Raw genomic sequence first — 15,739 nt, forward strand, 5'->3', positions numbered from 1 at the left:
ACATACATTCTCTGTCTGCTTCCTGCATCCTTGTGTCCTCCTCCTGCAAGTACGTCTGGAGGTTTTTGAGGATCTGGATTTTAAGGCCGACGGATGAGGCACTGTCAGCCAGGATGCCGTTGTACAAAGACTTTACCTCTGGCACAAACATTTGGCTGGGGTGCATGATGACCAAGAAGCCTGAAACAACAACAAAATACGCCAAATTTAAGCTAAGGCAAAGGGTCCTCGAGACCAACTGATACCAGGAAAAAAAAGCAACATGGCATCATGATCTGCTAAATTCTCATATAGACTAGGCCTGGGCGATACAGCCTGAAAATAAAATCTCTGATTTATTTCACAAAAAAATTGGTTTACGATTTTTTTCCCCCTACTTTTTAAAGAAACATTAGAATTTTTACTCTTAGCAAAATTCTAATGTGTATAATAATATTGTTCTTTTTAAACCAGATATAAGTTGTACTTCATATGCAAAGTTTTTCAAATAATAAAATTAAAAGCTTCCTCTGGGAGGCAATACTTCTGCTTGAATAAAGAACTTATGTTAACAAAAATGTAGCATGTACTATGCTGGCGATTAAATAATCTCCAACATTGAGATTAATAAAGTGCAAACTAAAACGTTGGTCTTGTATAAAATATTTCTGTAAATACACATGTAGTATTGTACATTGCATGCAATCAAATAAACAAGTAAACCATTGAGATGACTATAGTTTTAGTAAGTGGATAAAAGCAGGCTTTTCCATGAAGTACCCTGGGCTCCTTGTTAATGCATACTGATGTTAAAAACAATGTACACTTCATTGCACATGTAATATATTATTATACTGATAATAAATGCATTATAATTCCACGAGAATTTTGCAGCAGCAAATGCATGTATGAGCTGTCTGGTTTGAATGCAGAGAGCGACTGCTTTAGTGATCGCTCTGTGGATTGTTCTCCTTTCTTATCATACATGGTACCTTGTGTAAATGATTCCACCACAGTAAGATGCTTCTTAGGTGGAGTTTGTTGTTAGTTGTTGCGGTCTTGTTCGCCTCGACTCGATGCTGTTTCAGATGCTGGAATAAGTTTGTTGTACTGCTGCCTTTTTTTAAGAAACTTTGCAGCGTGCAGTCACGTGTTCCACACCTGTTTAAGTAATTCTAAAGCACTGACAACACTCTTGTTTTCTTTGGAACAAACGTCTCGTTCTCGTTAGCATTAGCCAGGTTTTGCTAGGCTTGTGGATTTTCGCTCAGGAAGTAAGGAGGCAGGGGAGAAGCTTATGAGGGCAAAAAGTATGCGAGCAAGAGAAAAAAAACATTTGACTTTTTAAAATCGTCTGCAACTTAAAACTAATTTATCAATAAAATCGATATCGCCCAGGCTTAATTAAGTCCTATTGGCAATTACCTAAGCCGGTGATAGCTTTGCTTTTGACTTCCTCGTCATCATGTTTGGTGAAGTATAGCAGCAGCTCAAGAACTTTCTCCTTAATGTCAACCTGCACACCAAAAAAAGAGGGTGAAACAACAGTTGGACAAATTAAGAGTAGAGTTTCTTGAAAATATTTAACCATTGACCAAGCATACTGTAGAAAAACTAATAAATAACACATGCAACAAATTTAAATTAATTGAAATGACTCTTCAGCAACGCTGTGATTAATCTGATTAAAATTGTAATTGATTGAAAGCACAAAAAAACACACAAGAAAGACTAGACTGAGTGGCAAAAATGGAATATTAATAGATTGCTAAGCAAACATCTCTCATGTTTGCATTTGTTTTTTCTCGTTATCTGGTGTTGTGAGTGCCGAAAAAACTACTACTCTACCTTGTTGGTGCCCTTAAACTCCTCCAGGTCAAAATCAAAGTGTCGGGCCAGGGCGCCCACAGTGAAGAGCGATCGCAGCAGGATAGGTTTGCTTGCTGCCAATGCTGTGCTGGTAGGATCGTCTTGATGCTGAAGCTTCATCTTATTAAGTGCACCTGAAGGTAAAAATGCAGCAACGGTGAGGTCACAATGTAGTGAAGCTCAAAGTGTAACATGGTACATAGCGTGGAGAAATGTGTATCTCACCATAGAATCTGTTGAAGCATGCCAAGACAAACTTGTAGTTGTGTGTTACTTTGTTTACAACAGCACCCAGACAGCTAACACAGTTCTGGACCACCTGTAGAAGAGAGGAATGGCATCTCATAAAAAAGACTAGATTCAAATGTAAAGTGGTGGTAACACCACAAAAAATGCTTTATCGTACAGTCATGCCATGTTTGATGATGAGCTTCATGAGGTCTTCTTCGATGGTGGCGAGGAAAGTTTCACTGGGGTGCTCCATGAGAGGTACCACCAGCTCCAAGATCTTGGCCACATTACAGATGACCATGAAGTCATTGGCAGACTACAGAAGACACAAACAGCACAGCTGTTGGCGTGCAAATACACAGAGAAAACATTTATACTGAAGAACCAGGAAATGCAGCACTCACATTACACTTGGTGGTTAGATAAGGCTGCATGGTCATGGCGTGTTTGACCATCAGCTGGGCCCTGATTTTGCTGAACAGGTACAAAGTGGTGATGCAAGCCACTAACCGTGTGGAGTTGACACCCTTGTTCTCTGCAGATGACATATTAACATGTAAAGCGACTTTGGGTACTTAGAAAAGCGCTATATAAATCCCAGGTATTATTATTATTATTATATATATATACGTAAAACAAACCTACAGTTTAAGTAACTATCTTTAAGATATACAAACCTGAGAGAGACTCCTCATATTTCAGAATGTGCTCCACTAGATTGTCCACCAGCTGAACGCATGCTTTTTTGGCTGGTTTATAGGACGCGTCCTCCTCGGATTTGAGGAGCTAAGACAAGAGGGGCAGTGTTAACCTCCAACAGCCTGTTAATCTGCTGTGTATTTTGAAACAAATTCAAGATTTACATTCTGAAGAAGCTGCTCAAACCAGTCGTAGCCAGTGTCTCGACACGCTGCAACCTGGAAAATAAAGACACAGAATGTCTCTGATGTAACGCAGGTTATGTTAATTGTAATTAATGTGATCCTGTCAGTGGAAATTTACCACGTCAGTGATGTTGAGGATCTTTCTGGTCATTGTCTCTTTGTCGTGAGCAGCAGTCGGGGTAAACCACAACTTCTGGAATGTCTCATTCACAAGTTTCTATGAGAAAAACATTTTGTGGGTTAAGAGAACAAAAAAAACTACAATTCTGCAAGGCATTTGCATATTGCGGAGTGTGTCCTTACCTTAATACCCTCCTCATCATTGACCCTGCGGATCATCCTCACACACATTTCTGTGATCTTACTGAAAGTTGGCTGCCCCAAACAAATGTCTCGTAGGATCTTGATCACTCGCTTCCTTACACTGATACCAGTATCCTGTGGGCCAAATCACTTTTTAAAATACCTTGTGAACAGTGGGCGTTTTCTCCATGACTGTGTGCATTTAAACATTTTCAACACAAGGTGGCAGTATAGGACTACACTAAGGAGTGAACTCCCCATGAACCCTGGTGATTTCCATGACAACAGGCATAACAATATCAATGTAGCAGTTGCTGATGCTGGGAAGTAAAGAGGGAGAGTGCATTCTGAAATAAACAACGTATCCAATCCATGACAATAAAGTGTATTGCATATTTATGTTCGCTACTGAGTTTGATCAGCATTTCAAATAAGTTTGTGAGTGCTTGTCTTTTAATCTTTCATGACTAGAACTCCTCTAGTCCCAATTTGTATTACTACAGCAGGCCAGGAAAAAGCAAAACATGATTAACAGAGCTGACTCCGTCCTAGGCTGCCCACTAGACAACATCGAGGAGGTGGCCGACAGAAGCATGTTGACAAAGTTAACATCCGTAATGTCCAATCCCTCTCATTTCAAGCCTGACACTGTGGAGGCCCTGAGTAGCTCCTTCAGCATTTGACTGTTACATCCACAGTGCACAACCGCAGGTCCTATTCTGCCCACGACCATAAGACAACGCACCTATGTGATTAGTGTGCTCTTTTTTTTCTTGGTGTGCAATACGGGCATTAGGGGAACTGCACTTTTAAAAAAAAATGTTGCCAATCAATCACATTCCTCATGTATGTATTTTTTATGCTATCTAACTAGTAAATAACTGCGATCAAAAGTACCCTTACAAAGGTGCCTATGGGAATCACTGTATTCTTCCTATAAAGCGCTTAAAAGAACATCACAACACATCATCAAGGTTTTATATACACGCTGTAAGTATATATGTAATGTAGTAATGGGCACATTAAAAATAACATGTAATATTTACATACTTTGCTAATTTTAAGCATACAGCGGTGCATTAACTTAAAAAACGTTTGCTTTTTCCTTAAAAAATATCACAGATTATTACTCAATACGGACATCATGAGAGACAACAAACATAATAAAACATCTCTTACTGTACAATGTCTGCCATCACTAGGATGTAGACTGTTAAGATGTTGAATGACTCATAATAAGACCAAGCAACTCTTTCTCGAAATTTCCAGTTCTAAACTGGATGCCAAATTTGACCAACTCACCAGAATATGTCCTCATCCTACCAAGGTGAGAGGCATTATTTAGGATCTAGAACAGTGGTTCTTAACCTTGTTGGAGGTACCGAACCCCACCAGTTTCATATGCGCATTCACCGAACCCTTCTTTAGGGAAAAATAAAATGTTTTTTTTCAAATTCAAGACAAAGTTATATGTTTTTGGTAACACTTTAGTATGGGGAACATATTCTAAGTAACAAAGACTTAATTTAAGAGTTATTTGGTTAGGGTTAGGGTTAGAGGGTTAGGGTTATAATAAGGCCATGCCGAATAAGGCATTAATAAGTACTTAATAATGACTAGTTAAGAGCCAATATGTTACTAATTTGCATGTTAATAAGCAACTAATTAATGGTGAATATGTTCTCCATACTAAAGTGTTACCATGTTTTTTTACTGGTGCACAAAATTAACCGTGCATGAACATCACCTTGTTCAAAGAACAAAACCAACACAGTGCATAAACTCACAACAAATTACACACCTGCAAATCAGTGTGACTTCTGCTGTTGCCGTATCCGTAGTACGCCGATAGGGACAAGTTTTTACACGATGAGTAGGGTGTGTCTTGACCTCCGCCGAACCCCTGAGCCCGACTCACCGAACCCCTAGGGTTCGATTGAACCCAGGTTAAGAACCACTGATCTAGAATAACCTTTTACAAGCGCCGAGGCAAGAAAGCAGGTCACCAGCCAATGATGTCAACATAGCCACAGAAGCTAGTTAGCTCCCTCTGGTAACGGCACCGCTATAGTTTGTCTGTGTCAGCGATTGTAATAACAATATCACTAATACTTAGTTAACATTCGAATCACAAAATTTAAATGGGAGTATTGTTGGCAGTTTTTGGATGGTTATTTAGAGGGCTTCATGGGGGGAATGGAGGACATCCAACTGGCTCCATTATAAGCGGACTTTTATTTACGAGTTACAATGCATTAAAAAAATATACTGTACATCTGCTTTCTTGTCTCCCATAGTAAGTGTGAATGATAATTGATTTATATTGATTTGACTGATTTGGTTTCATTTGTATCTATACATTTTTTTGTTTTTCATTACGTTTGACCTTTATTAGTGTATGTAAAAACCTGCACTGCAATCATATAATTTACCCAATGCGGGATAAATAAAACTATCTATCTTGACTCTTCTGTTGATCATAGAACAAAGTCTGGTCTTTTCCTATAGTGACTGAACACACAGCATACATGGAGAAACACTTACCAGGATCCTCTCTATGAGCATGTCGTAGTACTGCTCTGTGAGTTGTGGTCTGCTGAGCACAAATTTGCCTAGTAGCTCCACAGCTGCCTCCCTCACACTTGTGGAGTTGTCCATCAATCGACCATGGACGCCACGCTGCATGTCCGACTGCAGAAACAGCGCAGTGTAAGTATACAATATGAGCCCTTAAAGCAGGTGTGCCTTGGTAAAAATCCTAATCACTATTAACTAAAACTTGGTTTATGCACAATTGCCCAATTTTTCCTCCATGACGCTTCTGTGTAGCTGACTGGATGGGACAGTGTCATGTAATCCTGCAGCGATTAATCGATTCATGGAGTCCCGGAACTTTAAAAACACAGACATACAGTAGTTTCTGCACAGAGCGGTAGTGTTTTTTTTTCCCCCCATCAATGCACACACTTTAGAAGTGCAATCTCAGGGTTGATGATGCGCATTTATCAGAGAAAAAAAAGAATAAAAGTTATGGCAAGCAGAAAAACGTTCTTTATTTCAATTATTTTGCCTAAAATATGACGCATTGAGGCAATAAAGTGTGTTTTATGCGATTACCTGATTAGTCGGACAAAATAATCAACAGATTACTCAATTACTAAAATAATGGATAGCTCAAGCTCTAGTGTCACGTAGCTAATACTTCTACTGCTGGTTTTTCGGCTTTGTTTCACATTGGCTGCCTGTTGTGTAACTACACAAACAGTAGTGTATTTTAAGGGGATGGTGTATTGTAGAAAGAGAATTACAAGGAAGGGATGGTGGAGGGAGCGAAAAAACAACAACACAGCAATCTTAAAAGCTCTAAATGTCAGTTTCGATCCTTTTTCGATTAAACCAAAAATATAAGAACACCACTAGCTAGTATATGTTATTATCATTGGTTTAAAAGAGCAGATACAAATTAATTTGAATAAAACTTGTTAAGCCTTAATATGGGGAAATAACTTCAAAGCACACTTCCTTCACTGTGTTACAAAAAAGTTCAGTTAGAATAATATCTAATGTTATATCAAGAACACCCGAATCCTTTATTTATTTAAGATATTGAAATTCAACAATTTAGCGAATTTACAAACAACTAAAATGATGTACAAAGCAAACTATAATCCTGCTACCCAAAAATGTACAACAATTATTCTCAACAAAAAAAGAAAAAATATAACCTTAGAGAAAAAGGTAATTTAAAACATTTGTATGCACGTACAACACTTAAAACTGTTTGTATATCAGTATGTGAAACTAAATAATGGAATTGATTAAGCAAAGAAGTCAAACAAAGTACAAATATGATCTAGTTTAAGAAACTGTTTAACAAAACTGATAAACATTTTGAATCTGATTGTAAATTAGACAATTGTATTAATCTCACTATGTGAATTACAACTTATCTAACCAGTTATTTATTTTTGAGAACTTTAATATTCATAGAGTAAATAAATCTAATGTCCTAGTAACTGCTATAAAAAATGGAAAAGGGGTAGGATTAAATAAGATCAGCTTTTCCTACTCCTTTTTGAACATGTTGAAAAGAGAAACTGGAAATTGTGATGTATCAGGTGCCAACTGTATGCACGTTCGAAATAAACTCAAACCATAAACCATAAACAAGATGACTGGTAGCTGCACTCATGCCTGTCTCAGACACACACACATGCCCAAAGCTCACACACTTACACAAAAGCAGCAAGTGGCGGGATCTTTGAGAATGAACAGATTTAAAAAAGGATGCTATGGTTGCTATATTCCAGTTAAATCCGTGAGTAGAATTGCTTTTCCAAAAACTGCTTGTGCAGCACATTGGAAAATTAACGTCCTCTAAGCAGCCGTGTAACTGTTCGCACACAATCACTCTAATAGAGAGAAACACATACCCTTGCTAGTATGCTGGGGTCCACAGCCACGACCTCAGAGAGACATTTCATGGCTTTAGTCCTCACAGCTATGGCACTTTCTCCAAGGACTCGCAATATCTAAGGAATACAATATCAAGTAGATACTGAAGCAGGTAATTAAACATTTATTTTAATTACTCAATCAATAAATACATGATCAAATGCATAACAAGGTAGGTGGTACAAATTATTACCTGTGTTAAATAAATATCAAAGCTCTGTGCAAACGGCCTCATAGAGGCCAAATAACGCACAATCAGACAGGAGTCCTCGTAGTCCACAGTGTCAGAGTTCATCCTGAAGAGAAGAAAATAAGTTAGAAGATTGTAAAGACGGATACCAGGTCCAGCACTTACTTCAGCGTGGCGAAATGAGCCGGCGTTCTCTTGATGATGGTGCGTAGAAACTTCTTGCGCTTCTCAGCCCGCTGCATGATTTCACCCGTAGTCTCCATTTCCTTGGCGTGTTGTGGGCCGTCAGATGAGTCGTCATCCTTCGGATTTTGGTTGCGCATGGACTTCTCTGCTTCCGTAGTGGCGTCCCGAAACCACTGGGCGATGTAGAACTTTCTGGCAAACTAGATTGGAAAAAAATACTGCATCAATATACACCATCCATTTAAAAACAATAATAATCGATTAGATTTACAAAGCGCTTCACTGAGAAGTGAAAACCCATCATCTATTCACTTTATATTGTATACTGCTAGTTCTCATTAAGGTCATTTGAAGGGATTTATATCAGTCGGATTTTATCGATACCAATACACTGCCTGAATGCAGCAAATCACCAAAAATGATTCCCGAGCGCGGCCACCGCTGCTGCTCACTGCTCCCCTCACCTCCCAGGGGGTGAACAAGGAGATGGGTCAAATGCAGAGGACAAATTTCACCAAACCGAGTGTGTGTGACAGTCATTGGTACTTTAACTTTAACTGGGATAGGCTCCAGCGGTACAAAATGGATGAAATACTAATATCAATATTCCTTATTGATACCAGTATTCATCGGTACTCTTGTCAGAATAATATGTAATTGGTGTAAATAAAGATGTGAAAAAAAAGGCATCTTTATTAGTACAAGGTTGTAGTCAAGTGAAGTGAATTATATTTATATAGTCCCTTTCTCTAGAAACTCAAAGCGCTTTCCATATTGAAACCAATTATGTACCGTACATCTTTAAGGTACATTTGAAACAATGTGGGTGGCACTGGGAGCAGATGGTACTCAACGGAAGTGACTAGGACGGTGGGAGCGGGGATCGAACCTGGAACCTGGAACCCTCAAGTTGCTGGTGTGGCCGCCCTACCAACGGAGCCACACCGCTCCTTGTGTGTGTTGTTTAGATCATGGGTTTAGATGGCATTTTTCCTACATAAGATGACAAACATCGCCGGTAAAACGGAAAATTAATGTTCCATTATTTAAACCAATTCACATCAGAGTGTATGTAGAGTGCGGCTTTTGCGAGCTACAACAGTGCACATGGACGTCACCATTTTTAAGTGGAACTGGTAGGGAGCCTGTAGAAATCTACTATGACAGTCATTGACAAGTTTAGATAACAGCCACCAAAGCACGTTCAATCGCTTTATTAACTGGCACCAACAACATGCATTCAACAGGACCTGCCGTCAGCAACATCTCGCAGTTCCGGTCACTCCCACAGCGACGCGGACTCCAATGCACAGCTAACCTTTGATTTTCACAGGAAACATCACAGCTGCCTTGCGTGATCGCCACCGAACGTCACAATCATCTGTCATCCGGCAATCCTCACAGCCGTTCTGTTGCGGCTCCACCTTACAGCAGAATAGCGTGGACTTTTACGAGATCTCTCGAATCCGCACATAATCATGTGTGAAAGTAAACACTGATGTAAACACTGCGGAACGTCTGGAGCTTTGCCGTCCAATACCCACAGGCGGGCGCTCCTGTGAAGCCCCTGCTTCCACGGCCTCTGTATCAGCTAGTATTTGACACAGGACCCCATATGTGCACTAACTTATACCTGTATAGGATTTTTTTTATTTGAATTTGTTTTTTAAGAATTTATTAATCAATCAAACAAAACAATACACAACAATACCATAATAATGCAATCCAATTCCAAAACCAAACCCGACCCAGCAACATACAGAATAGCAATAATCAGAGCAATTGAGAGGACACACAAACATGACAGGACAATCTAAAAGTAGTGAAACAAAAATTAATATTATCAACAACAGTGTCAATATTTGTAACAATTTCAACATAGCAGTGATTAAAAATCCCTCATTGACATTATCCTTACAGACATGAATAAAATAATAAAAAATGAACAATAGTGTCACAGTGGCTTACACTTGCATCGCATCTTATAAACTTGACAACGCATTGTGTTCAATATTTTCCACAAAGATATAATGAGTCATATTTTTGGTTCATTTAATAGTTAAAACAAATTTAAATAATGGATCCCATATTCCAATATATGACTCATTATTATCTAAACTAAATGCAGTTTGTTCTACTGATATCATCTCCATAGCTTGTGTGTACCAGTCAGAATGTGTTGGACTATCAACATCTATCAATTTTTTTAATATTACCCTTTTTGTTACGATGCATATTGAAAGAAATGCATTTTTACTCTTTGCTGACACGTTACTAAATTGATGGAGATGCCCAAGAATACAAGTTTGCAGTGTCATTGGGATGTTTATATTAAGGAATGTGATTGCTTCTTTTGTTGTTTTCAACCATAACTGTTTTATTCTCTGACATTCCCACAATAAATGAACAAGAGTTGCCTCGGCTGCCCGACACTTCATACATAACTTGCTATCTACTACACCAATTTTAAACAGCTGAGAAGATGTAAAATACAATCTATTCAAGATCTTAAATTGAGTCAGCTTATCTTTAATGCTTCTAAAGGGCTTATTGGCATGTTTCCAAATATCATTCCATGATATGTCTCTTTCATCTAAAATGTTTAAGTCCATCATCCATTTCCGAACACATGCATCATTTGCATTTCTAAATTTCTAAATAGGATCTTTTAATGTTGGCCTCCATAATCAGCATTTGGGTCAACAAGGTGAAATGACCGTATTTTTCGGACTATAAGTCGCAGTTTTTTTCATAGTCTGGCCAGGGGTGCGACTTATACTCAGGAGCGACTTATGTGTGAAATTATTAACACATTACCGTAAAATATCAAATCATATTATTTAGCTCATTCACGTAAGAGACTAGACGTATAAGATTTCATGGGATTTAGCGATTAGGAGGGACAGATTGTTTGGTAAACGTATAGCATGTTCTATATGTTATAGTTACTTGAATGACTCTTACCATAATATGTTACGTTAACATACCAGGCACGTTCTCAGTTGGTTATTTATGCCTCATATAACGTACACTTATTCAGCCTGTTGTTCACTATTCTTTATTTATTTTAAATTGCCTTTCAAATGTCTATTCTTGGTGTTGGGTTTTATCAAATACATTTCCCCAAAAAATGCGACTCATACTCCAGTGCGACTAATGTATGTTTTTTTCCTTCTTTATTATGCATTTTCGGCCGGTGCGACTTATACTCCGGAGCGACTTATAGTCTGAAAAATACGGTACGTCTGAAAACTCTTGACAAGTTGCCTTCATGTCCGTCCTCGCTTGTTAGGACGTTTCAAAGTGTAAAATACTATTCCCCTTGAAAACGGACCGTTTTATTTTGAAAGTAAACCGGGAAATTTATTTGTGCATGACTTCCTGTCCAACACAGGCATATTTTAGCTGATTTGATCCGGCGTGTTACGACAAACGGAAAAAATAAAAGCTCTGCGTATATTTAGCTCATGGATCCGGAACAGAAACACCATGGCGGTTCCGTACTGCAGGCTGTGGATTTGAATAAAAAGGTGAAGAGTCTACCGCCATGGTAATTAAACACCGCAGACGGGAGTCGTGACAGGTCCTGCAGAAATCAGGGGTAATGCCTCTCTCCCTCAATGATGTGACGTCTCTTGGCAACAGTCGCCGTCCTTTTAAGGCTTACATCTGACATGTAAAATATAAATGTCATGTACAATATACAAACTCTTTTATTCATGAAACTATGTCGTTTACACTGCAGTTATTATAAGTTTAAGTAATTCAGTAGTTTAAGTAAAACACAATTTGATTAAGCATGGAGTATAAAATAAGTAATTGAGTTAAAATAATTTGACAGCTTGGTCCCCCTCAGTTAAAAAATCCCATCTGCCTACTTGTCAGATCATATGTTTTTTTTTGTGTGTTACTAATCGGTTTGTAACATGTACAGAATGTGTGAACCACAACTGAGGAATGCTAATAGTGGATTACTGGGTTGTATGCTATTCTGGGGTGTTAAAAAGAACAGCAATGTGCACCGAACTGAAAAATGTGTCACACAACTGTGTTAAAATGGGAACCGTGGATTTTGTAAACCGTTCATACTCACATTCACTCCTGCAGACCCGAAAAACAACATGTCAGCATGGGGGGAGCATGCAAACTTAACACAGAAATGCAAACCATTGCTTTACTGACTGTGAGCTCAACATGCTCACTCACGTGGCTCGGTTGGTAGAGCAGCCGTGCCAGCAACTTGAGGGTTCCAGGTTCGATCCCCGCTTCCGCCATCTTTGTCACTGCCGTTGTGTTCTTGGGCAAGACACTTTACCCACCTGCTCCCAGTGCCACCCACACTGGTTGAAATGTAACTTAGATAATGGGTTTCACTATGTAAAGCACTTTGAGTCACTAGAGAAAAGCGCTATATAAATATAATTCACTTCACCACGTTTTTCCACCGTGTAGCCCATCGATATACGGCCATCCTTCCCTACATGGCGTTTCAAATTTTACAGCTTCACTATTTTTCTGTCCTACTTAGAGCATTTTCATGCATACAAATCGCTAAAGTAACTAAAAAAAATAATAATACAGTATTTGCCAAGAACACGCTTAGGCAGCATTACTATAATGCATAAGGTGATTATGTGGGTGTTACTTCATGTCTAGAGGGCGCTAATGATGTTTAAAAAAAAAAAAAAAAAGATATTTAGAAAGTCATAAAGAGGTTTTTTTTATGCTCTAGCTATGAAAATACTAGATTGATAATTCCTAAATCACGAAAATGTATTTACCACGGTCAGGCCCGGCACCAATTACAGCAATGAAAGACGGTTTACAAAATACATATCCCCCTATTTAAAAAAATAAAATTTTTAGATGCAAAATCACGAAAACCATCAATGTTAACAATGTTGACAATTTAACAATTACGCCAATTGTAGTTATTTTAAATAGTCTTTTTTGCTACAGTCTAAGGAAAACTCACCCATAGAGAGGCGTCTGTGTCAGCATTTTCTTCTAAATAGTCCAGTAGAGCCTTTTGCAGTTGCTGGGTCTCATCGCTACCCTGAGACTAAAGAGAGATCACCAAGAAATAATACAAGCGTACATACAGTATGCTTGTGGCTTGAATGACAAAACAAGAAACGGTTGTTCCACCTGTTGTAAAATGCGATCAATCGATGTTTGGTCCATCCTGCTGGTGACAGCATCTTTCCTAAGACGGGCGGCCACGGTGCCAAGGTAGTCTAGAGAGGCTACTCTGAGCGCCATTTCCGTCTGCTTGTTGCTAAACTGGTGCACCTGTGGCAAGCCGAATATACAGTAGCAAGATTACGCAAAAATACTTGGCAAAATTCCAAATAGTAAGCATGGGCCAGGAAAAACACATTTGTGTGCTAGCTAATTTCTAGCCCCGTTACACTAACCAGTAGTCTTCCGAGCAGACTGAGCAGCAGCTCAGCAGCGGGCCACTCTGGTTTGTTAACTGTCGAGAGCAAGTCCTGGACAAAGTTCTCAAACAGTGGCCGGTAATCCTCCTCTCCTTGCTTGCTGCCACACCTGAGGGAGAGATGGAGAAACGCAACATGAGACCAGAACAGTCAAGGAGAAGAGACGAGTGCCGTCATACAGTATGAATCCAATAGCTTTGATAGCAGCAAGGTGTTTACTTTTTGAGGAATACTGAGAGGAAGTTCTGTGCTGTTCTCATTGCTGTCTCATACGAGTTGGTAATCAAAACATCTTGGTCAATCTAGAAAAAAAAGAGAATATAATTTTTTTTAAAACAGCACGGACAGCATGTATATTATGTGTATTTAAACGCATTCTTACTTTATTGTCGTGCTCGTCTAGAGTGTCTTTGTCGTTGGGGAGGTGGACCACACACTGGATGAGCTGTAAGACCAGGGCGGTCACCATTTGGATGTACATGGGCTCTCCATCTTGGTCTGAGCTGTTCAACCTGAAAGGAATACAGTGTTCACTGGAACTTTACTGCTACACTGCACTACTGACAATTGCCATTCTTGTGATAGTCACAGATAATATCCATAAAAGGCATAGTACCGGAAGTTCCTGAGGGAGCGTTTACTGGTGGGCAGCCTGGCCAAAGATGTGAAGATCTCCTCCAAAATCAGCTGGCGATGCTTTTCGTAGCGCGAGAACACCTGTCGACAAGAAACGGTGGGTTGGTTATGTCTTAAAAGTCGTACAGTTCATCGTAAGTTCCAGAAAGGGGTGAATTACTTACTGCTGTCACTAGTTTAATTGCGCACAGTTGCAGCTCACTAACATTCTCCACAAAGAATGGCGTGATTCCCATTGACGAGACCTGAAGAAGATAGATAAGAATGTTAAAACATTGTAAACACAAGGAGTCTTAGAGAGGGGAAAGTGTTTTGTAATTTTTTTTTTACTTGAAGGATGGTGGTGTCTGTAAGTAGTTGAATCTCGAGAAGCTCAGAGATGTTGCTGACAATGTCACACACTTTGTTGTACAACATGACAATGACACGCTGCTTGTGTGTGGAGCATTTCGCACGCTTTGCCTTGGAGCTCAAAAGGCCACCTAAAGGAACAAGAGTAAAAGTACTTTAATTATTTTTCCAGGGATCTCTTTAGTGCAAAAACTTTTCTTAGATAATCCATAGTTGGTCATGTTAAAGATTAAGTGGAAAACATTAGGCATTCTTCAATTTTAGCCTTTCTCCTTACTGCCATGTGGGTCCACCCTGTAGACGGGGTCATACTGTGGATACAGTGTGTTCTGAAGATGGAACTTGGTGTATTGCAGCACCCGCTCGATGACGTCTTCGATGTAGACGGCCTTCGGCATGTGTGAAGACGTCATGATGTTGAGAGCAGTGAGGCAGGCGTCTGCCGACTTAGTCACTCTTTCCATGATGAGGTCTCTCCACAGTCTTTCCTCATCTTCAGCGTCATGGTCCTGACATTGGAAAGAAGATTCATACCATAATCCATCAAACAGGTGTTGGTCAAGTCTCACAACTACAGAGAGTACTAGGCAGGTAAAGAGTACCAGCTGGAGGTCGAACTAATTGTTGCCTGCTAAAGTTTACACCGATGGTAATCACCGGGAATTATGACGCCCTAACGATAATTAATAAAATAATCATTAAAAAATTGCTAAATAAAAAAAATGATAATAATAACTTCAATAAGGCGAGATTACTCATATTGTGCTGTAGGTGGGTTAGGGTAAACAAATTAAGCGCGGCTACCTCATAGGAGTTCCCACCTTCCCTTAAACTCACCCGGACATCACAACGTAAACAACAGTCATGGTGACCGCCGGTAGTGTGGGACTTTGTTACTATGTAAGGGGAAGGCATCCTGCATGCCCCACCAAATGTCCCCCTCCGTGAGGAAGAGAAAAAAAAGAACTAGCTTCAACACATCATACTTAACAGCCACCTATCAAACGCTGCTGGCATACAAGTAAGCACATGAAGACACTTGCACAAACAAAGAAGCTGCCTAAAGTTAGCCGCAAAGAAAAAACCTTCAACCGCCGATCATGAAAAAAGTGCAAAAAGCCCGCCATGGAGAACACTAGGGCCAAATAAATCTGCAATTTCCTCATGGAAATGAAATGATGGTGCTGGGGAGAGATAGCAAACCAAGCTAGTGT

General features: G+C 39.4%; 1 protein-coding gene across 4 annotated transcripts in view; it reads right to left on the bottom strand.

The window, feature by feature from the left end:
* nipbla (NIPBL cohesin loading factor a) overlaps window positions 1-15,739 on the bottom strand; it is an 86,580-nt gene that overhangs the window by 15,913 nt on the left and 54,928 nt on the right. For all 4 annotated transcript variants that reach the window (XM_062025846.1, XM_062025844.1, XM_062025843.1 and 1 more), the window contains 23 exons: window positions 14,803-15,034; window positions 14,505-14,656; window positions 14,339-14,419; window positions 14,155-14,255; window positions 13,921-14,050; window positions 13,758-13,840; window positions 13,515-13,647; window positions 13,246-13,389; window positions 13,073-13,159; window positions 8,077-8,297; window positions 7,915-8,017; window positions 7,700-7,798; window positions 5,811-5,957; window positions 3,267-3,401; window positions 3,082-3,180; window positions 2,943-2,996; window positions 2,757-2,865; window positions 2,484-2,614; window positions 2,255-2,395; window positions 2,074-2,167; window positions 1,828-1,982; window positions 1,405-1,495; window positions 7-180 (listed from right to left, as the gene is read on the bottom strand). In XM_062025846.1, coding sequence (XP_061881830.1) covers window positions 7-180; window positions 1,405-1,495; window positions 1,828-1,982; window positions 2,074-2,167; window positions 2,255-2,395; window positions 2,484-2,614; window positions 2,757-2,865; window positions 2,943-2,996; window positions 3,082-3,180; window positions 3,267-3,401; window positions 5,811-5,957; window positions 7,700-7,798; window positions 7,915-8,017; window positions 8,077-8,297; window positions 13,073-13,159; window positions 13,246-13,389; window positions 13,515-13,647; window positions 13,758-13,840; window positions 13,921-14,050; window positions 14,155-14,255; window positions 14,339-14,419; window positions 14,505-14,656; window positions 14,803-15,034 — 2,896 coding nt within the window. The remainder of the gene's footprint in view (window positions 1-6; window positions 181-1,404; window positions 1,496-1,827; window positions 1,983-2,073; window positions 2,168-2,254; window positions 2,396-2,483; window positions 2,615-2,756; window positions 2,866-2,942; window positions 2,997-3,081; window positions 3,181-3,266; window positions 3,402-5,810; window positions 5,958-7,699; window positions 7,799-7,914; window positions 8,018-8,076; window positions 8,298-13,072; window positions 13,160-13,245; window positions 13,390-13,514; window positions 13,648-13,757; window positions 13,841-13,920; window positions 14,051-14,154; window positions 14,256-14,338; window positions 14,420-14,504; window positions 14,657-14,802; window positions 15,035-15,739) is intronic.

Source organism: Entelurus aequoreus, linkage group LG17, assembly GCF_033978785.1.
Source record: "Entelurus aequoreus isolate RoL-2023_Sb linkage group LG17, RoL_Eaeq_v1.1, whole genome shotgun sequence".
In the NCBI taxonomy this organism is placed as follows: domain Eukaryota; kingdom Metazoa; phylum Chordata; class Actinopteri; order Syngnathiformes; family Syngnathidae; genus Entelurus; species Entelurus aequoreus.